This window comes from Echinops telfairi, unplaced genomic scaffold, assembly GCF_000313985.2.
Source record: "Echinops telfairi isolate 266 unplaced genomic scaffold, ASM31398v2 ScPeMD7_7400;HRSCAF=8409, whole genome shotgun sequence".
In the NCBI taxonomy this organism is placed as follows: Eukaryota; Metazoa; Chordata; class Mammalia; order Afrosoricida; family Tenrecidae; genus Echinops; species Echinops telfairi.
Genome location: NW_022111300.1, coordinates 7,444,867 through 7,469,316, shown reverse-complemented (window position 1 = coordinate 7,469,316; position 24,450 = coordinate 7,444,867). Strand labels below are relative to the sequence as shown.

The following is a 24,450-nucleotide window of genomic DNA, read 5'->3' as shown; positions in this document are numbered from 1 at the left end:
TTTGAGAAACGATGTACAAATGCGCTTTACACAATTGATGTGTGTATGGATTGGGATAACAGTTGTATGAGCCCCTAATAAAATGTTAAAAAAGAGAAAAACAAAAACAAAAAAACCCCAGCATTTTGTTACATAAAGAATATTACAAAAAATAAGTATCGGTACTAAAAGGCAGAAGAAGGGCGAGCATGATGGTGGGGCAGTAGGGAGGTAAAAGGAAACAGGAAAGATCTAGGAAGCAAAGCTACGGATAGAGGTATAAACACAGGTGTATACATATGTAAATACATAACTCATAAAAATAGAGGTATTGGCCATTGTACATATATTTATATGGCAATACACTGAGGTAGTGAACGGACTTTGGGCCTCAGCTCAAACCCTGCCGCAGCACAAGAACACTTTGCTCTAACAACCTGGCATTCTGTGATACTCACCCTCCCAGCATGATCACTGAAGACAAATGGGTGCATAAGCAAATGTAGTGAAGAAAGCTGAGGGTGCTCAGCTATCAAAAGATATAGCATCTAGGGTCTTACGGGCTTGAAATTAAACAAGCGGCCATCTAGCAGCAAAGCAACAAGCCCACATGGAAGAGGCACACCCCAGCCTGTGCGATCATGAGGTGTCGATAGGATCCATTGACAGGCATCAGAAGACCCAAAACAAACAAAACATATTGTTGAAAACGAGGGGGGTCCGAACAGGGACCCCAAACCCATCTGTAGACAATGGGACACCCCCTCACAGAAGGGTCACAGGAATAGATGAGTCAACCAAGGGGCAGTATAGCACTAATGGGACATAAAATATCCCTCTGGTTCCTTGATTCTTCCTCACTCCCCACTATCATGACCCCAGTCCCGCCTTTCAATGTGGACTAGCATGTACACAGGTACAGATAAGAGCTCATGACACTTGGAATCCAGATCAGATAAACCTCTCCAGAACAGGAATCAGAGTAGCGATACTAGAAGTGTAGAGGGAAGGTAGAAAAGGGAGGGGAGGAAGGGAGAACTGATTGATGACAATGATCAACACATGAACACACACACACACACACACACACACACACACACACACACGGGGATGAACAACGGAAACCATGAGGGAAGGGAAACAGCAATCAGTGTAAAATATGAAAATAATAATTATAATTTATCAAGGGTCACAAGGATGGGGGGAGGGGAAAAAAGAGGAGCTGATACCAAGGGTTCAAACAGAAAATGAATGTTTAGAAAATAATGATAACAACATATGTACAAACATGCTTGATACAATTGATGTATGGATTGTTATAAGAGCTGTAAGAGCCCCCAATAAAACGATCTTTTAAAAAAATAAGTAAATAAATAACTATCTGTATGGAACACTGGACATTGCTAACCACTTTCCCCACTGTCAGTTGCTGCAGTTGTTTTCATGATAGTAGTTACTGGCTACATAGGGAGAACTGGATGAGGCAACAGCATTTCTCAAGAACAGCATGTTCCAAAAATATGTGTTTCTACTATGATGATTTTATCTAAGAACACAAAAAGAACAAAATACAGAACAGAACCTCTAAACAGGTTTTTTTCTACCTCTATTCTAGGGCATGAAAAATATGAAATATTACAGGATAAACCTATAACATATGTAGAATGCTAACTCCAAATTGGCTCTTCAATAGAAACTAAGAATGCTGATTTTAAGACTTAACATGGAGAGGCAAACAATCTGGAATACTAAATGAATTCAAAGTAAGTTAAGGGACTTATTCTAAGACTTAATATAAAAAGCAACAATTGCCTAGGCAATGTGATTTAGCATCAGCTACTTAGTTTTGAATAGGAATTTATAATCAACAATACTTCACAGGACACTACCTTCAATAGCAAAAGGTAAAAATACCAGAGGAAAAAAGGTAGCTTTATTTTTTAGTTATTTCTTTACCCTCTTTAGTTTTTAGAATGATCTGAGATTACAGATAATTCTTTGACAATTTTAATGCATTTATATGGCTATATGCTTTATTATAAATTTTAAAACTTTGCTGAACATACTAAACCTTCATAAAACAGCAAAAAGGTGATCCCCACCCCCACCCCTCAAATCTAGTCTCATAAATAGGCAAGGTCCTTTTGATTCTGGATGAATAAAATAACTAAGGTATTTCTCTCTAGCCCGGAATTCCAGGTTCCAGCACTACTCACGAACCAGATCCCCTTCCCCTCGCTGCAATCTGGCATCATCTGACGACAACTGGCCACCTCATCTGAACCATGAACACAGACTACACTGTTACTGGTCCTGACTGATAACTTACTTCTCTAAGAGTGATAGCAATTCTGGGAAATCCTGCCAGCTGATGCCCATTTTGTTAGCCTACTGTGGGAAGACTGTGTAGAGAAAATAACAGACATTTAAGGATCCAGAGCCCTGCCTCCTATTTAAGAAGCAGTGTTAGACAAAGATGAAACATGCATTGTATATCTGAATTTGCATCATCGTGAGCAGTTTTTATTATAACCTATTAATAAGTAATTGATGAAGGATTAAACAAATGAATGGCAATGGTTCGAAATTGTTACAATTAAAACTTTTTCTTACCTGATGTACTAAGAGTTCAGCCACTTCTACATGGTTATTAAGGGCAGCCAGATGCAAGGCAGTATAACCATCATCTTTCTTTTCATCCACAATCCAGGGTCTTGGTAATTTAGATAGTAAAACACGCATTGCACTGAAAGTCAAATTTACACTACTTTGTTATTTACACAGGTTGTTTATATTTTCTTTATAAAAAGATTACAAATTAAATTTTGAAATCACATAAAAACATTGCTTTAAAAAAAGTCCCTTCAAGACAAAAAGAAAAATCCGTATTTCTAAATTTCAAATGTGTAATTTTTGATATTCTGAGAAGTGAACAAACAGAATCAAGACAGAATCAGAGTGCTACAAGAACATGAGAAGAATACAATATAGGAGAAAGAATTATACCTAAGAAGGACACAATTTTAGCTCTGTGGGATCTCTTCAGCTTTATCTGAATAGGATTTATTAATTTAAAAAGTTAATTAACAACCAGGTAAACAAAAGGAAAAAAAAGGACAAATAGTGACAATTACGACAGATGTTATAGATGGCAGTTATCTAAAATGCAGAGTATAAAAACTGATGTATGTCACTAGTCCTCCAAACAGCTTAGATCAAAACACACAAAACAGCAATTATTATAAGTGAATAGTTCAAATTTAAGAATCAGTAACAAGTTATTCCCCAAGCAAAAAGCCAAGTTATTCTAAAATGCAGCAAAGATTTAAAAGTCCAAGTTTAAGAGAACAGACTAAGTATCAAGAAATAAATATTTCTTTAAAGAAAAAAAGCTCCCTCCTAAAGAATAAAATTAAAACTATTTTTTCTTACTACACACCAGGAACTTTTCTTAATGAGAAGAGTATGTGGTAAAATAATAATTTGAAAAACAAATTCCTTAATATGCTTCTCAATCTGAGAAAATGCAAGGGTAAAGGGTGAACTTGGTGTGTACTGCATAAGATGTTCATCACCTTCCCCAGCCCCACAGAGAGAGAAAATTCTGAAGAAAAAATAAAGAAAATCTTTATATTCTTTGTCAAACAGAGTATAAATGGGCAAAAACAATAGAAACATTTCCTTCTGTTGGTACATAAAGTCACTATGTATTAGAGGTGCTTGCTTGATGGCACTTAATGTGTTAGGTTCTTTTCTACAATAATGTATGTGAGAGTGAGCTGTAAGAGCTTCAGAACATGCATAAACAAAATTTTGCTGTTGTCACTGTGAGTCAGCTCAGATGCACGGAGACCCCATGGACAATAAAAGTGCCCAGTCCTACACCTGCCTCATGATTATTGGGATGCTGTAAGGGCACTGTGCAAAACTGGCGTTATGTAAGAAGTAAGTACATGAAGGTGTCCTCAGACCTTGGAACCCCTAGTACAACTGTGCTTTCAACTTCAAGGCCCCGATTGGTAATTGAGCAGACCTGGGACCTGGGAGCTGGACAAATGGTGACTGTGGTACAAATGGTGACTTTGAGGTTTGGGAGCTGGAGTCAAGATGCTCTGTGGCGGTCGGTTGCTGCCCATACCCATGCCTCCTGCAGCACTCCCCTCCTTAGTCCTTGCCACCTGCTGCTACCCCAAACGCTGGGGAGGAACCCACTGGAACAGATGATGTACTGCAAGTCTTGAAAGGTTTGAAATTCCAGGCCGAGAGCCTGGAAACTAACAGCTGCTTGGAGGAAGAGTTAGCAGCCCAGACCAGAGGACAAAGGGGTGGCTGCAGTCCTCCGCCCCGACATATAACCCTCCCACCCTTTCTAGTACAGGACTAGGTCCCTCCAGTGTACCTAAGTAGAGGGGAGCATCAGCACCAAACCCTCCCCCCCATCTCCTGACCCGCCAACCACTGGGAACCCACAGAGAATGTTTAAACAGGAATCACAGCATTTTATTTATTTTTGTGTGTGTGATTATCTACATTTTTTTCTGCTCGTTTTTTTTAATTCGGTTTATTAGGGGCTCATACAACTCTTATCACAATCCATACATACATCAATTGTGTAAAGCACATTTGTTGGGGTTTTTTGTTTTGCTTTGTTTTTTTAATCATTTTATTAGGGGCTTACACAACTCTTATCACAATCCATACACACATCAATTGTGTAAAGCGCATTTGTACATTCATTGCCCTCATCATTCTCAAAACATTTCCTCTCCACTTAAACCCCTGGCATCAGGTCCTCATTTTCCCCCTCCCTCCCAGCTCCCCTCTCCCTCATAAGTCCTTGATAGTTTATAAATTGTTAGTTTGTCATGTCTTGCCCTGTCCGACATCTCCCTTCACCCACTTTTCTGTTATCCATCCCCCAGGGAGGAGGTCACATATAGTTCCTTGTAACCGGTTCCCTCTTTCCAACCCACTCTCCCTCTACCCTCCCTGTTTCGCCACTCACACCACTGGCCCCGTAGGGCTCATCCGCCCTGGATTCCCTGGATTTTCAGTTCCTATCTGTACCAGTGTACATCCTCTGGTCTAGCCAGACTTGCAAGGTCAAATTCGAGTCATGGTAGTGGGAGCAGGGAGGAAACATTAGGAACTAGAGGAAAGGTGTATTTTTCATCGTTGTTACATCGCACCCTGACTGGCTCATCTCCTCCTCGAGACCCCTCTGCAAGGGGATCTCCAGTGGCCTACTAATGGGCTTTGGGTCTCCACTCCTTGTTTTAACAGGAATCACAGCATTTTAATTGTATTATAATTGGCAACAGTAAATGGCATTATTTCAAAGGTTGACAACATTGTTAAGATCATCCAACCAATTGTCCTACTCACCAATTTCCAATTTTAATATAGTTTCAAACAGATCTGTATTTTCCCAAAACAGTGAAAAGGCTGATGTGATAATGTGAGTACTGTAATCCATTAGCAGTAATAGTTTTCTCTGTAAATAATAATTTGGCATTCCCATGTAGACATCAAGTTTGTTGAACATTCACCAGCCATCCTAAGTATAATTACTTCTGGAAAGCTGAGGCCTCCCACTGATTATGCAGCGCCACGATTGCACACCCTCGCTCATAACTTCTTACCTTCTGTTTCTAACCGACTCATCTCTAACATCAACATTTCTACAGAAACTCTTCTCTTGTGTAGTCAAAGGAAGTCAGATGTGGCCTCTCGGCCGTTTTCACAGCTTCTAAGACTTTCCTTCTATTTGAGGACCTTGATTGTGTTAAAGGAAATGTTGTTGCTAGTTGCCATCAAGTTGGTTCAACACAATAGCAGCAACACTGTCTGATCCTGAGCCATCCTCCAAATCCTTTCTAAATTTGAGCCTATTGTCCGTCAATCTCCCTGCCGGTCTTCCTCTTTATTCACTGACTATCCAGTTTACCAAGGATCATGTCCTCGGGTCTCATCTCTCCTGATAACATGGCCAAAGTATGTGGGACAATCTCACCATCCTTGTTTTGTTTTTCTTTCTTTTTTCCATCCTTGCTTCTAAAGAGCATTCTGGTTATATTTCTACCAACATCAATCTGTTCCTTCTTCTGGCAGTTGATGGCCTATTTGTTGTTCTTTGGCAACACCATAATCTAAAGGCATCAGTTCTCCTTTAGTCTTCCCTGTTCATTGCCCGGTTTTCCCATGCAGTCGCTCAAGGCGACATCTTAGCTTTTTAACACTTTAAACAAGTGTCTTACAGAAGATTTGCAAAATATAATTATCTGACTTCTTAACTACTACTTCTACGGGCGCTGACAGTGGGTCTAAGCAAAGGGAATCCTAACAACTTCAGTCTTCTCTCCTTTCATCACGATGTAACTTACTGGTCTCCCTGTGCTCTTTATATTGAGATGTAATCCGTACTGGAGGGCTGTAGTCTGAACCAGCAGGTGCTTCCAGTTCTCCTCACTTTCTCCACGCACTGCTGTGTCATGTGCCGATCACAGAATGTCAGTCAGCCCTTCTCCAATCCTAACACCTTCACAAACTCCAGCAGTTCAGATTTGCTCAGCATACAACGTGAGAACCCAAGGCAAAGGGATATAGTCTTGATGAACACCTTTACAGATTTTAAACCAATCAATATCCCTTGTTCTGTTTGAACAACTGTTTTTTGGATGTACATGTCCCACAGGACAACAGTTAAGCGTTACAAAATACCCACTCTTCACAACGTTATCCATAATGTGTTATAATCTACACAATCATAAATGCATAGTCAATATAATACAAGTAAACATCATTTTGGTATTCTCTGCTTTAACTAAGAATACATAATAGGAAATCAGCAATGATATCCCTTGTTCCATATCCTCTTCTGAATCTAGCTTGAATTTCTAGCAGGTCTCTGTCAATGTACTGCTGCAACAGTGTTTGAATTACCTTAAAAACAACAACCTTTTACTTATGTGTAATATTAATGATACTGTTCAATTATTTTTTGTATCCTGTTGGATTATCTTTCTTTGGAATGGGTACAAATATGTAACTGACTTATATTGCCAACCTTTTTTTTAATCATTCTTTGCATTATGCAAAGAAAAATGGACCTGAACACAGACTTGCAAGACAGGGCCTGTAAAAAGAAAAAACCCCAAGAAAAGAACGTAAGAACCGGATGTGAAAGTCAGGGGGTCTGCACAGGCCCACATGGGTGCTGGCATAAAGAAAGAATAAAGATTGTACAGTGACTTGATCCGCAGGGGTTATATGGATTTTTTACCAGAGAATTATAAAATATAAAATCTTTAAAAGAGAAACGAAACTCTTTTTGGATCATGAGGAGTAAAAACTGACAGTGGGTCTAGCTACAATGTAACTATAAAGCCCAGCTACAGGCTGCTCCCTATAGCACATTCCTTAATGAAGATGCTGCAAGCACTGAACCCACAAAGTTTCTGGGGGTAAAGATGTTATCAGCTCAGTAAGTAACTTTATTAAGCCAACAGTCTCTCATCTAGGGGGAGGCACAGTATATGCAAGATGGGAGCTATCTTCTCTGATGCTTTTTAAAAGAGTCTTATTTCTCAACTCAGTTGTTTTCCAAGAGGTTAAAGACATGGATGGTTTAAAGAGAAGATCTTACTACCAGTTAAGCAGGCATTTATGAATAGTGCCAAGGAAGTATAATGTTCCATACAACGTACAGTGGTGCCAGGATAATCCTTGGCACATGGCAATGCTAAACGTTTGCTGAATGATGAACAAATGGGTTCTAAGAAGCAGAAGGGACATGCAGCTGTCTACATTGGTAGGTCACATTCATATGGCATTGGGTCAAGTTTTAGGCCTGCCATACTTTGCAATCTTTCCTTAGAAAAACCATAGCTATTAAATGGTGGAGACCTCATGTAATAACATTACTCTGTGTAAAAAGTTATTAGAATAACACTGTTTAACACATATTAGCAGTCCAACAAATGCTTGCCAAGTTTATGAAAAATTCTACAGATCATCATTAGGTTAGTCCAGAATCCATAAAGAAACTTACTAAAACAGTTGATCAAGTCGTTTCATTAACTTTATTGGGGGAGGAGGCATGGTAAATTAAAACAGGCACCCAGTTGGAAAGTATTTTAGTCCAACACACACCCCAATCTGAATTGATGAGGACAAAGTATCTAGGAGAGTATATTCCAAAATGTAACCTGTGGTCTTCTTTTAAGATACAGTTACGGATGATTTTTATTTTCTTTCATCAACCCAACATCATTTCTTACTTTTCCACAATGAATGGACACTACATGTCTTTAAATTCTTTTTTTACTTGCTATTTTTTATTATTTTCCCACATATTCTTTTTTGACAGATACTGTTAATTCAAAGACTCAATAATTCTATTTGGTAACGTGGTTGAGTTTAGCTCCGAAAGAAAAAAAGATCAGATACAACAGCAATATAGGCTACAAAATAGCTGGTTATGTGAATACATGACCATCCTTCCAAAGAGCGTATTTGTGACTTCATTAATTAATCCGTTCTTATTTCTCTTATGCTGTATAAGCTAGGGAAACAAATCTTACTTATCTTGATATCTCTTTTGTGACCACTAACAGAAAAGGTAGTTAGGCCTGGCAGTTTGCTTCCCTAAAGTCAGAGCCATGAAAGCTCTACTCTGCAGCACATGGGGATGCCCCGAGCTAGAACTGACTCAGTGGCAACTGGTTGGGTTTTGTTTGTATTCCCAGATGAGGAGTTAAATGTTCTGCTGACTGAGATTAATGAAGGTACAACTGATGAAATGGACAACTATCCTCCTGAACATATTGAGACAAGGACATTAGCAACACACTGTATTTATTAGGAAGTTATGCTCCCTAAAGTGATAACTCTCTCTTTTCATTACTACTAACCAGAGTAAAAATATGGGCACAGTAGTAAAGAGCGCTGAGTTTGATGCCAAACTATATGGGTTCAAATTCAGGTTGTGATAAACAGAACGGTTGGTGTCTTGAGCAGGTTAACACCTATGCCTCAATTTCCTCCTCTTTAAAATGTTAACACTAAATCTCATAATATTTAGTGAAAAATAAATTTATATGTATAAAGAGGTTAGAACTGTGCTTGGCACATAACACATTTTATATTGTTTGTATTTATATAGGAATATACACTACTTGGAAATAGTTAACAAGAATGTGTAAAGTTATTTCAAATCTAGGAAAGCTGGTTCTTTAAAATTGCCAAATGTCTACAGAAGCATTCCTATACCACCCTAAATCATTAAACTGCTAAAGTGTTACATGCCACTGACCAAAAACATGACAATGGCAAAATTTATTACTGGAAAATGAGCTTAGAAAACAGATGTTTTTTTCCCGATTCTTAAGTGCATCAACACTTAGAAAGAGAACATGTTTACATTAAGGTACAGTTATTCCTCTTGGGCATTTCTACATTTGTGAGATCTTACCTCTCCTCCAGAGGTTGCTGGAGTTGATATTTTACTATTGCTCTTGGGTTAAAAAAAAAGTAGACGTGTGATATGAAACATTTTTGTGAATATGCAATAAAAATTCAAAATAAAAGTGTGTTTTCCTTTGAGGCATATATTGCACCTAGCAAAGTTATAGATAAGGATATTTACCACTAGACTTTTGATCTAATCAATGAAATAATTGCATTTAAAGGTTATTTCAGAAAATTAAAGAAGTATGGCAATATAAAACAAAAATCACTTCACATTAAAAAAAATAAAATAGAATTTAACTCATAACGCACTTTAATACATCTATAGGTATTTTTTAGTTTCTATACAGAAGTCCCACAAATATCCAGAAGCACTCTCCTGTTTTTTAAATAAACCCCCTAGAAAACGGAATAAAGTTGTCATTTAATTAAAAGTTCAGGTAGCATTTCCAAGACTTCATGGATCTCTTTCCCTCGATTATCTTTCCACCTTCAATATACAGTCTCCATACCATTTATACATAGTTCTCATTCAGCTATTTTTCTTTAAATTTAAAATAGTAGGTATAGCAACAATTAGCTCTAAAGGTAAGCTTACAAAAATACCTGTAGGTCCTTAGCTACGTAATAAATCATGTCCCATATTTTTTTTTACCAACAACCGAAAAAAAAAAAAAAGAGGTTTTTAAGCTACATTCCAGCAGCACGGGGATTTCACTTGTTCTGTATCTGTCTGAAGATTGCTTTTTTTTACCCACCCCTGTCCTTTTTTGCTCTGCAGTGCTGCTTCTAAGTATAGTGACAGCCGCATCAAGCTTCCCTAGTATCAGCACAAGCTCAGTGAAAATCTGGGAAATGTAAGTGGAAACATGAGAGACCGCTTTATTTGGCAGTGCTTTAAAAAAAAAAAAAAAAGGTAGGACAAATGGCAAAGCAGTGTTTGGGCTGCAGGACGAACAATCAATAGGCAGAAAGCGAGATAGAGGCTTCTCAGCGTTTGCATCGACAATCGACAGCTGAGAGACTATTTTTTGCTATGGTTGACTAAATATGGTCAGGGAAGAGAGAGGCACAAGAGAGACTGTTTGCCTGGGAGTGCATGTTTCAAATGCTTAGCTGCCTATAAAGCTGTAACAATTTAGCTGTGGCCACTGAGGGAAGACTCTAAATTAGTCTCTGTAGTGGACATGTGGAAGTCCTGACCTCGCTTGCAGACTTGACCTCTGGATATGAAAAGGTAGCTTCTACACAGATCTACCATTTAATCCTGGAAGCTAAAATCCACCAAAAAACCTCAAAGCAAGAAAGATGCAGAATATTTTCTAAGAAGTCAGAAGGATCCAATGTATTCTGGTGGGCAAAGGAAAACAGGGTGAATGTTTACAGTTACTTGGGGAGGGGAGTGAGCTGTACTTTTGGGAGGTGGAGGGGGTCTATTTTAAGTTATAAGTTTAACTTGCCTTGCAACTTTTACCCTTCTTCTATAGCATTTCATCTAAGCAAGTAAGCGAGGTTCATTTTCTTGGCTGTTGTAGCAACCGTCCTGGGTCGCTTAACTTTCTGAACAGCAGGTACAAGGCATTCAACTTATCTGTGCAATACTGATAATGTGACATTCCTACTCAAAGGACCAATGTTGGTTCAATTTTATGGTAGTTTTATCGATGAGGAAGGGGAAAGAAGGGAAAGCAGACTTGTTTTGTTTGTTTGTTTATCAAATTTATCTTAAAAGGTGAAGTTGTCTGTTCACTGATACTTCCTTCGGCTCTTGAAAAGAAGTGCTGGATCAGCGAATAGAGTGACCGAGCAATCCAGATGAGATGGCTGCTGCTGCTGTGACTCTCTAGGTCATTACCTCGCTTCCAACTGCGAAAGCTGCATGCGACCAAGTTCAGAGGTAACAGCACCGAAGGCCTGTATTCTAAGGACGCTTATGACTTGCTGCATGCTTACCTATTTGTTGATTCAATATATGTTTTCATTGTTCAATGAAATTCTGCCTGGGCATATAGCCTCATTTCACAATTCAAGTATTGAGCATATGTAGTGTAAAAAGAAATGCTACCCAAATATCATGTCTAATAACTCTTGATCTCAAAGCGGTACAGGTCTTTGTCATTTACATTCACCATTCCGTCTTTTTTGCTTCAAATTCAATCATGATTCTGCCACCCCTAGTAAATCACACACTGCTTCCAAAGGATGTTACCTTTTAAAAGCCATTTGCTATTTGCAGGGTCAATCAACCAAGAAACTTGGCAATCAGAAAATACTTTGTAATGCTTACTATTAATTGGCCAGTAAAGTAAAAATCCGAACGTGCGTGGTGAGCTTCTGCTGCTGCAGTGCTGACACTGCCTGCTGTATGGCTACATTCGCATTTGCTCTCTCTGAGCTGCACCAGCTTTGTATCACAGGCTGCAGGAATTCTACTTCACCTGCCCCCTCCCCTTTTACTAACTCAACATTCCTTGGGGTTTTCTTTTAAATTAAACTTTCAATACCACCATAATTAAAGGATACCTACCAACAAAAATCTCTTTACATGCTAAGTTGTCTATTCTACTGACTATCCCTTATGTTAGTAAAATCAAAAGAGCACGCCAAAAATTCGATACATTTATACATCTACATTTATACAAATTTATACATCTATCTGAATTTGATCCAATCAAAGCAGAAGGCTTAAATTGCAAAATCTGGGAAAGAAACTAGTGAAAACAAGAGTGACCAAGTTTCCCAATAATCATGAGTTCTTATTTCTTCTTAACCTTAAAAAACACTTTAACAAAAATCTTTCTCATTTTTAAAAATTTGGCTCACTCACATTTTAAACAAGATCTTTTATTTCCCTTGCCCTTTCAATTTCAGGGTCACTATCAGGAGTACTTACTGGTTAACTGGTAACATTTTAAATAAGATAACTGCTTTGTCAAAATAATTTGCATTCAATTATAATTACTATCTACTTTTAGGCTCTAGAAACCAACTACAAAATAAGAAGCAATTTACTGTGAAGATGAAGAAAACACTAAACTGATTTTACCAATTTCTGAAATAGACTGTAAACCCCACTGATTCTATGAATCTCTGGTAAAAAGAACCCCACAAGGATCCAGTGCACCAAATGTTTAGAAAAGTCCATGTCCACCCACAAGGAACCGCTCGCAGTACGAAGGCTATTCTCCAGGTAAATTTGTTATAATATGTAGTCTTTGCACAATAAGTCACTGCAAATGATCCTTCATTGTTCTACAATCTACAAGCTGGATGTTCTACAAATGGGAGCATAACCACTTCATGATTTTACAGCTAACTACTTATAATACCTACTCAGAGTACATACTTCTTTATGTACCCATATGAACATACATTGCTATGGAATGTAAAGAAGTATGTATTTTTGGTGGGCAATAAAGCACCAGGAGGAAATAAACAGCAGCTAAAGAAAGCCCTTGAGCTTCTTTCTATACCGATGACCTTCATAATGCAAATCAACCTGGTATCAAACAGATGACCTTTTGTAATACCATAAAATGTATCTAATGCTTATAAATAGAAGCTAAATATTTCTAAGATTTATATTTCTCGAAAGAAAATTATTGCAGTAGAGTTTAAGTGATCATGAAACAACTTTTAAACATCCTATCTTAGGTACGCTTTGCTGTATGGTTTACATTTAAAACATACTACATTTTAAGTTTTTTAATTAAGTACTCACGATTTAATTTGGACTACAAAAAGGGAAAATAGAATTACGGGCACAAAAGAACAAAGAATACACGTGACCTACTTTCAGTCTCAACAACGAGATCTTAATTTAAATATTACATATAAGAAGACTGAAATGATTTGTTAAGAAAAATCAGATATAAGCCAAAGCTAACCTCACAAGTTAAGATGTATTTATCTCATGTTTTGATAAATTTTATCTTTTAGTTTAAAATTTCTGAGGCAAAAGTTTTGCTGTTTTAGGTATTTATGTACAACAGCCACCTCTCTCTCTTAAAGAAAGAAAAAAGAACCCTGTTCTCTTGAATTTATCAGATGTTCACCCAATCTCCAATTTAAATGCTATTAATACACAACATTATATATAAATCAAAACAATTAAGCATGAAAAATGACAAATTTCTGGGCCACAACTACTATTCAACAGAGTCTATTGGTGTCCAGACTACCAACTATTGGAAATAAATGATCTATATCACAGGTGTGAATGTCTGGCCTACAGGTCACATAAAGTCCATGAAATCATCAATACCAGCTAACACCACATACTTCACCAAAGGGAAGAAGTTCCAGCCATCGCATTAGGGGTGGGTTAATTAAATGTTTGATCAAATATCGCAGGCTAATTTTTAAGTTGGTAATTTTGTATGGCCTGCAAATGATGCCATAAATATCCAAATGGTCCTTGGCAGAAAAAAAGTTCCCCGCACCCCTGATCTAGATGGACTTTGAATCTGCTTTTTTCTAAGAGGGTACATAAAACAAGCACGACCATATGAGTATAAAAAATAAACCAATTGATACAAAGAACAACTAGACTTTATCAAGACTGTGCAATTATAATTCAATTTACGACAGACGTGATAGTACACTGAAGGTATCAAAATACTCGGAAAGAATAAACAAAGCTCTTAGCATCAAATGATAAGCTGCACCTATTTTAGGTTTCTATAATATAAAACAAAGTTAGAAAAATTATGAGAATCTAACTTACTATATTCATGTACTTTAATCACTTATTAAAAGTATTTCAAATGGAATACAAGACGTGTATAAAAATCAAGTCAATAAGCATTTAAATTTTCTTTTGTGTTTGAAATGGCTAGAGTTTATGGTCAATTTTCTTTGTCTTTAATAAGATAATTGGATAATTAATAGTTAAAAGAATATTTCTATTGTGTCAAATTATCAAAAAAATGAGAGAATGACTACAGTAGTGGTATCCTATCAATTACTGCTTATTTACTTGAAATTTAAAAAATCACACTATTTAAAAGTTCTACATTTTCAAAGAAGAAATTAGTTCAAAGCTTAACTCATGTAAGCACTTATTTTCTGATCACCCAACCCACTAAGTAGACTGGCAATGCACTTGTTCCATTTTAAGCTTATCTGTCCTAAATGCCAAAAATTGAATCTATAGCTCCTCAAAAGTAGAATTTCTTTCTATAATACTATTCAAAGGGGAATACTCTACTCATGTTTTACAATGAGCAATTGAATTAGTTACCCCATAGGTTTGAAAGTACACTTTTAATAATGCCTTTTAAAAATCCTAACTTCGGTACTCTTTGCTGTATTATTTAGAGCATAAGATGTTTTGAAAATAAAATGACTGTTTGTTTAAGAGAGTAAAATCATATACTGATTCTGGTGCTTACAAATTTAACTTAACATACCTAAGAGTATTTTCAATCACTCTAAAATGTCACATCCATCACTTAGATCAGCTGTTCATTTTTAACTGAGTACATATTAAACTCTGGGCATCTGCTGACACTGGTGTAACTGAAACATTTCAACTGTCTCTCTGACAGGGATAACAGATGCTGACATTATCAAATGCTGTACTATTTTTTCTCATGGCCTCTTCTTGCCCTGATATGGCCAGTATATGATACTGAACTGCTGTCCAAAAGCACACTTGAGCAGCTGGATCTGCTCAACAACTCCAATGTAGCCAATAAAATAGAAGTCAGCTTTTTTACTAACTTTACTCCAGACAATTTAACACCTGTTGCATTTCTACAGGGAATAAATGAAGGATTTGTCCATTAAATGCACCAGCAGCAAATGATACTTACCAACAGATGCAGAATATATTTAACCTAAGAATTATTTGCATCGCTTCTAGGCCTTTTGGCTAAGATCAAGTGTAGTAAGAATTATTTGCATACTGCCTGGATTGGTGTTGACTTTCTCTTAGTTTCATTCAAACCAGTAACTATACAGACTATTTATTTACTGTACAAAATAATTATTTACTTTACATTTCACAGAGAGAACTTACCATATAGGCAAACTATAACTCATTCATTTTTATTTTCTGCAAGGTCCCAAAGCTACCCTTCATATTGTGATACAACAGTGAAACTATATTATAACAAAAATTTACTCCTCTGTTTCATAAAGGATCACTCACATGATTTTAATATTCAAACTCATGAACATCAGCTAACCACAAATCAACATATTACTACTACACTGATCCCGAGAGAGAGTTGGGCATTTGTACTCAAAATGACAGAGGAGTTAGACCTATAAAAGAGTTAAAGAACTAACCTATGATTACTAACACTCCATAAGCAAAATCAAAGGAAAACAAGCTGGCATGCAAGGTAGCTCCTTTCAACACACATTCATGTAAGGCACCAAACACACGTGTCATCTATTTATAAACCAAGAAGCACAAAGAAGAGTTTCCTGAAGGCCACTCGTATCCCTCCACCCACTATCAAGCCACTTGCTATTGGTTCTCAAGGCTAGCACAGTGGTAGCAAAGTGTCACACACAGTATGCTTCCCTGATTCATTAATTTAAGTGCACAAGTAATCTGGTTTACTGCTTAGAGAAGAAGAGTAAACATCACATCAAAATACACTAAGGCTCAACTGTTCCTTTAAATGTTACTGGGCTTTGATACAAGTTATTCTCTACTTTTAGGAACTAGTGAAAGTCTTGAAATATATACATCGAAAATCCCTTAATGTATTAAACAACTTGTTAAATGGAAAATATTGCTAACCTATAAGAATAAATAACTGTAGAAAAGTGCCTTCAAAAGAGGTATGTTTGCATTCAATGAGTGAAGTACTTACATAAGAATTTCTAAATGTAGGAAGGGCATGACCATAATTTGAAAAATAAAATGCATGTAACTGTTTAAAATCCAAAACCAGCATCACTGCAATGCTTTGCTAAAGCTGGTAAAATGGAACCAAATCGCCTCTTCAATGGATTTGGTCCCCTTCAACCAGCTGTAGCTATGCATTGATTACTACAGGACAGTCAACGATTGTATTTATGACTATCAATCATAAAGCCTTAATGTTCAATTTATTTAAGTTATTCAGCTATGGTGTTAAAAATCAATACTTTGCTACTGTTATTTCTACATGAGAAGAGTTAAAATGGTTAAAGATGTTTATTAAAAGCGTTATGGAAAAACATGTGGAATGACTTAAGGATTTCAAATAAAATAATAATACTTATTTACTGTGTCCTAGTATTAAATTCCTTATCCTTCATTAAAGAAATGGTAATTAAATATAAACTATGCTTCATAATTAATAATACACTTCCTCCAAAAGAAGAAAGTATCTGGGAAGGTGACCCCAAAACACAATGAGAATGCTACAGTACGTCTCAAATCGTACATGAGTTTTTGTTTTCTTAAAGCCCAAAATACACGGATTGTTGACTTGTACAGATTAACAATTTAGGTAATTGGGCACTATTTACATAAACAAAGTGTGTTGGAGACAGGGCAAAATTTTGAATAATGCTCATTCACAAAGGAAGAACTGGACTAAATGGTACAAGTATTTCAAATGAAAGAAACAATAAAATTATATTTTGGTTGTTTTATATCAACACTAGAATGGTTCAGTCACTATTCCACATAATTAGCATTAAGCCCTACCACTATTTTCCCAAATATTAGTAGAGTGGAAAGATGATTACATGGCAGAATGTCTCTTTTTTTGGTGGGGTAAAGGGAGGCAAAACATCTTGTGGACAGACATAAGCAATTTATCTACTTCTTTTGATTCTGAACCAAAGGGTTTTTAGTCTCAAAAAGGAAAGAAAATGCTGACTGGCCCTACTTTTGAATCACGTAGATATTTCACCTTTCCCTATCGGTCTCCTCAGTTGTCAAGTAAGATTCAGTCTAAACAACATATCCTTGCTGTCTTCTCTGCCCTTCACAGAAAAATACACTCACTCTCTCAGAGAAATTTCTGAAGCGAAAAAAATGATGAGCAATCTAGTGAATTTTCTTATTGACTGCAGTATAACTGGAGACAATTTACTGTTCTTTAATAAACAGAAATTTTTGAGCAATTAGTGAAGACTGCTGAAAGCAAGCAGTTATCAGACGTTTGCACACACCTCAACTCTTAACCACGCCTCTATTTCAGATTGAAACTTATCCCCTAAACAAATGGGGGAAAAGGGGCATAAGTAAATACATCTTATACTTCATAATTAATAGATCTTCTTGTTCATATTAATTATGTCTGTCAGTCATATGCAATATATTAATGTATTACAAAGTAAACAGTATTTGAGAGTAGATACACGTTAGAGAAATGGACACACTATTATTATACTATCATTTAATAGACTCTCAGTTACTTTTCATATATAACATTTAGTAGGTTTGAAGTTATAGGTAAAGAAAACATTGAAAAACCAAGATTATTAAATGTTCCCGTGCTCAACCGACTCACATATAAGACAACATATCAGAAATTTTAAAAGAAAGTAAAAGTGTTATAACATTCTGGAGGAGAAATCAAGAGGTAGTTGCAGTAAATGTAGTAGCATCTTGATGGGAATAAATCAATAAATCCCTGTGAAGTTATTTTAGTGTTACCCTAAAAACATAACAAGAATGTCTCAACATTCATGCTGAGGCTTATTCAATTTCACTACTTCTCACATTCACTTTATATTAAAGAGAAATTTAAAGTAACACCATATAAAGTAACTTCATAAATCTGTTGTTATATCCCCCAAATGCCTATCAATTGTTTTTGCCAGCTCTGCAGAGAAAACTGCTGATTAATCTATTTCCATGCCTCAGAGGAAGCTCTAAAAACTTAAAAGCAGTTAAAAATGCAGCATGCTTACAGAAAGTACTAAACATATGCTGATAAAGGCTACCCAAAATAAATTTGGTTTTCATTTCCAAGAGTAAAATTTAAATCCTGATATTTCACTTTATTACCCCTGCCCCCCACCAAAAAAACATATGGCTAACCCTAAGGAAAACACCCTTATAAAAAGCAAGTATTAGAATACACAAACAATATTATACTTGGTTAAGATGTTATCTTAAAAAAACCCAGAATTACAAGGCATTATCATGACAAGGTGTGAGGACATCTAAACATACTTTTGAAGAAAAGTTACTTTGTAAAAACAAAAACTACATTTAATAATTACTAATCCTACTGTGTTAGTGACTTATGGTTGAAAAAAGTATTACTGCTAAGTAAAAGCAATTATAGGGAATAGTATGGTACATAAATATACATGAAAATTTTGGAAACTTTTAGTACTAAAACCAGAATAACTAGAAATATATATAAGGAAATTCTGCGGGGACTATATACCCACAAGGATAAAAAAATTGTCTTGTAGAAATAAATGTACACATTCTAATAAAAGAAGAAAAACTAAACCATAGCTAAGAATTATACTTACTAAAATGCAAGTGATTGCAAATACAATGAGCTATACATGTAGTGCAACAACTACATTAAATAAATGAATTTAAATAAACAAAAGTATATCTACATGAGAAAACAAGTCATAAAGAACAAGTTAAAGAATTACAATTCCAAGTAATAGATTCCTTGTTACATAAATTATAAAATGTTTATAACAAAGGTAGAAATAGTAATATGTTTTAATTATATTTATATTTTATCCCAAAACAGTAATTAAGTTCACAAGGTACCAAAATTTGTTTCTCCAAACTAAGTGTTATATTCAAGATTTTTTAAAAAATTTTTAAAAAGTTGTTCTTTTTCTTGTTGATATCACTAGATCACTGGTTAGTACAGAAAACACAAGGTAGCTTTTAAGATAAAACAATGTGAAAACAAAAATTTTAGATAACCCAAATTGGAATTACATTATTATTTGTCTCCTTCATAGTATCAAACTAGCAGGTAACACACAGAAGCAGTAGCAGATAATCCTCCGTGTCCAATTAAAACTGATACTCTAACAGGCAATTCACACTCACAATTGTATCAAATGTATTAAGAATGAAGAGGTAGCTGTAGTTTAAATTACAGCATTACTTTGTTATAGAATGTACGTGTCTGTCCTATCTTTTTCTCACCAGTCACCAGTGATCTTGCTGAAGAAGTCACTTGTAGATTTATGCAAGAATTGAGGAAACAGGCCTACTAGTACAGAACATACTAGACATATGCCCATTTAAAATGACATCATTCAACATATTTAGAAGCTAGTTAAGTTTCCTAGCTTCAATGTTCACATTATACCTTAAATTTTATAATATTGTAACTTAATTTCTTTTTGATTATTCTAGTCTAAAATCATTGCTCTGCTTCAACTCCTGGCAGTTTCTTTACAGAATCCATGTTTTAATTAATTAATTATAGAATCTCTTATCTTGTGTAATACTGTCCTAGCTCTCAAATTAAAACTGTTAGAAAAAGGGACTTGAGACACACATCAGAAATGGGTTCAAATGCTAAGCCAAAGAATATAGATTTTACTCTATAGAAAGCAGAGGAAGATTTAACATTTTTTTAAAAGTGGAGCCACCAGATCTATGCTTTCATAATATTATTTGGGTAAATGTATGAAAGACTGAAAGCAGACAGAACAATTAGAAAAATATTATCATAACCTAAGTAAAACGCTGAGTAGTTTATTAGGACACGAACAATGAGAGTAGAAAGGATAGAAACAGATAAAATAGAAAAAACAATTTGAACTGGAAGTTGAGAGTGAGAGCAAAAGTAATTTTACGATCCTGGGGCCTCAGCAAAAGGGACAAAGTATTGGTATATTCTGAGACAACTCATTCAAGTGTGTGTGTGTGTGTGTGTGTGTGTGTTGCACTGCTGTCTCACACATGGGCTCACATACAGAAAAAAGGAATACACAATGGTTAAGAGTTCAGGTTCTAAAGTCAACCTTTGTTTAAGGCCCGGTTACATCACCAATTACCTAGGTGATGCTGGTGAAGTAAATTATTCTCTTTATTTGCTTAATATTCTTGATCATTAAAATGAGACTACAAACACCCAAAAATGTTGTCAGGATTAAATGAGATAAAGCACTTAGTACAAGTCCAGCATGTGGTACTATATATCATCTTTTATTTGAAGGGAAGAGAAAATATTTTATCTCCTTCAAAATGCCAAACTACTAAGTGTTCAAATAATTGCAAATTAAAATACATAAATCCATCCGTGATCTAAAGTGTGGTCATAGGTCCTTTTTATCCTTTTTAAAAAAAAAGTTTTATTAGGGGATCATCCAACTCTTATTGCAATACATACATACATCAATTGTGTAAAGCACATCTGTACGTTCATTGTCCTCATTCTCAAAACATCTGCTCTCCACCTAAGCCCCTGGCATCAGGTCCTCTTTTTTCCTCCTCCCTCCCTACCTCTTCCCTCCCTCATGAACCCTTGATAACTTAAAAATTATTATTTTGACGTATCTTGCCCTGTCCGACGTCTTCCTTCACCCACTTTTCTGTTGTCAGTCCCCCAGGGAAGAGTTCACATGTAGATCCTTGTCATTGGTTCCCCCTTTCCAACCCACCCTTCCTCTACCCTCCCAGTATCGCCACGCACACCACTGGTCCTGAAGGGATCATCCACCCTGGATTCCCTGTGTTTCCAGTTTCTATCTGTACCAGTGTACATTCTCGTCTAGCCAGACTTGCAAGGTACAACACCGGTGACACAGTGTGGGATTTGCACCCTATCTGATCCCGCCACACCGAGGCAAAACACTAAGGGGGTGCAACAGAACAGCAAGGGAATGGAATGGGGAGGTCCCCAGGGAATGCTGAAGGTGGACTTTGGGGCCAAGGCATGGTGCCCCAACAGACTGGACTGGAAAACACTCCTAAAGGCCAACAAACAGTCCTTTAACTACAAGCTTTCCTTTCTTGTTGTACTTTGTTTTTTTGTCATTGGTTTGTTGTTGTTGTTGTTTTGTTGTATATTGTTGCTTGGTTTTGCTCTGTCTTGTTTTTGTGCATGTTATTATCTCTGCAGGTCTGTCTAAATAAGATAGGCTGGATGAACAATCTGGAGGAGGAAATAAGGGGACTGACAGTTCAGGGGGACATGGGATAGGGGAACAACAAGTGATCCAAATCAGTGGTGAGGAGGGTGTGGGAGGCCTGATAGGGCATGATCAAGGGTAATGTAACCAAGAGGAATTGCTGAAACCCTGGTGGGACTGAGCATGACAGTGGGACAGGAGGAAAGTCAAAGGAAATAGAGGAAAGAACTAGGAGGCAAAGGGCATTTATAGAGGTCTAGATAAAGACATGTACACATGCAAATATATTTATATATGAGGATGGGGAAATAGAGTATGTGCATATATTTATAGGTTTAGTATTTAGGTAGCAGATGGACATTGGGCCTCCACTCAAGTACTCCCTTAATGCGAGAATACTTTCTTCTATTAAATTGGCATTCTATGATGCTCACCTTTCCGACACAACCGCTGAAGACAAAGCGGGTGAATAAGTAAATGTGGTGAAGAAAGCTGATGGTGCCTAGCTATCAAAAGATATAGCATCTGGGGTCTTAAAGGCTTGAAGGTAAACAACCGGTCATCTAGCTCAGAAGCAACAAAGCCCACAACAAAGAAGCACACCAGCCTGTACGATCACGAGGTGTCGAAGGGATCAGGTATCATCAGAACCAAAAATCTTACCATAGTGAATGAGGGGGGTAGTGTGGGGTGGATACCCAAAGCCCATCTGTAGGCCACTGGAGATCCCCTGATAGAAGTGTCTCGGGGAGGAGACAAGCCAGTCAGGATGCGATGTAGCAATGATGAAAAATACAACTTTCCTCTAGTTCCTAAATGCTTCCTCACCCCCCTCCCCCACTATCATGATCCCAATTCTACCTTGCATAGTCCATCTTACATTACTGAATGGGAGAAAAAAAACAATAGTAATTCTTCTGTTTATTGTGTTCCCCTGGAATGATGATTCCCCCCCAAACTAACAAAGAGTAAAAAACTAGAAGGAAGTGTATGACACAAAAATATCACAAGGAATCAGATTATTGGCTCTGTGCAGATTAAATTGTTGAAATGAAGTTCCAAGTGAACATTTTCTTAGATCAAACTGGCTCAAGTATAACCAGAGGATACCTGATTCACAATTTCCTCAAAATGATTCTAAAGGGAAAGTTGTTTCAAAAAATGTTTCCATGGACATGTCAGGGTTAAATAAAGCAACAAGCATTCACCTTTCCTGGCACTTTTCAGACCCCTGATGACTCTCCGAAAAGTTTTTCTTAGCAAACACTTTTTTTAAAGGACATCTATCTCGTTTAAAAAATTGAGTAACAGCTATGCTAAAAATTCATAGCTAACTGAATTATTAAGAAGTAATTACGTTGGTGGTGCAAACAGTTAGGCAACTGGATACCAGAAAAAGACTGGTGTTTCAAAGCCACCCTGACACACCACAGGAGACAGGTCACAGCCTTCAAAGCCCTGTGCGGCTAGTATGCTGTGCACACACTGAGCTGCTATGAGTCAAAAGGGGCTCAATGGCACCCTAAAAACAACAATGCTAACCCAGAGTTTTAAATCTCATTACCAAGCAAATGAATGACATGGGGTTAACGACCACCCTTCCTGAGAAACCTCTACCTGAAATAATTGCGGAGATAATCTGTAAGCTTAAAATAAAAGATCCCCTGAAGTTTTCTTTAAATCAGACAGTAATTTACCTTAATTGGTAGAGCATGTCTTCCTTGGGCACTGTGCATTTTCAAGTACTATCTGCATGGGGTCAAAATGACCACCACAACTTCAAAGGTTACATGAGAAGCTTAGGGGACAGTGAGACTGTGTTAAAGACACAGGGACAAGTCAGAGAAGGAAAGGAAAGCTGGCTGCACAGGTTGAAAAGTGTAACCAAAGCTGAATGACTGAACATGTAGAAACTTTTTAATTGGTGTATGTTCTGCTCTGTAAATCCTCAACAACAGAAATGAAATACATTTGTACTTAATAAGTAACACACAGCCTCACAAATAATGACACCAAATGAAAAAGTTTTATATATAACTCAAAATGGTATGTACTTTAATCTTCAGCTTTAAAGCCAGTCTTCCTGATATTTTATATCTACACTTAGCATTTTAAAATTACTTAATACCTGCACTCATTTAATAACCCAAATCCCCATCATGTGGAAATTAACCTATCGAATAAAGACATACTTATGGTGATTTATAATATTTAAGCAAGCCAAAATTATTTCCTCAGCAGTGTCAGAAGTAGCAAACTATTTTTACATTGCACATAGCATAGTAAAGCATGAGGTCTGGGATTTTACCTGGGATTTCCTCTGAGGGCAGCGTGGTGTAGGGCATTAAAGCCATTATTGTTTGTGATGGTGACGTCTGCGCCAGCTTCTAGAAGAACGGCCAGAATATCGTCCCGTTTCTTACTTATTGCATCATGAAGAGGGGTGTCACCTTCAGAGTCCTGTTTGTCCCCAAGTACAAAAAAAGCTTCCATTAGTTCTTCTTTAATCACTACATACGCCATTAATACTAACTCTGAACTACTAAACAAAGAAAAAGGAATAGAGGCCTTACCAAACAGTCATCAATACTGGAACATGTCTGTGTTAAATTAAAGAAAATGGAGGCAAGAAAATAAGCTTTCCCAAAGTGGGTAAAACCGTAGTACGTATACACTCGTGAATAAGCCAAGTTTTTCAGCACATTTTGTGGTAAAATTAGGTGCGTCGGCTGATATTCAGGTCGGCTTATACTCGAGTACATTCAGTACCTTTCCCTGGAGTGGGGTGTTAGAATGATCCCAGGGAGCTGCAAAGGCTGACACCTACACTTAATCCTGAATTATGAGCTAACTACAGTACAAAACTTGGGGTTTTTTCTATCATTTTTTTTGTTTTAATTTTTAAATCATTTTATTAGGGGCTCATACACCTCTTATCATAATCCATACATACATCAATTGTGTAAAGTACATTTG

At 36.7% G+C, this 24,450-nt stretch overlaps 1 protein-coding gene and 1 pseudogene across 1 annotated transcript in view; one reads left to right on the top strand and one right to left on the bottom strand.

Annotated features, from left to right (window-relative positions):
• Positions 1-24,450, bottom strand: part of MIB1 (MIB E3 ubiquitin protein ligase 1) — a 167,061-nt gene that overhangs the window by 18,978 nt on the left and 123,633 nt on the right. The window contains exons 12-13 of the mRNA XM_004702902.3: positions 23,783-23,934; positions 2,593-2,725 (exon numbers count right to left, since the gene is read on the bottom strand). Coding sequence (XP_004702959.1) covers positions 2,593-2,725; positions 23,783-23,934 — 285 coding nt within the window. The remainder of the gene's footprint in view (positions 1-2,592; positions 2,726-23,782; positions 23,935-24,450) is intronic.
• LOC115871736 lies at positions 15,303-15,454 on the top strand (annotated as a pseudogene).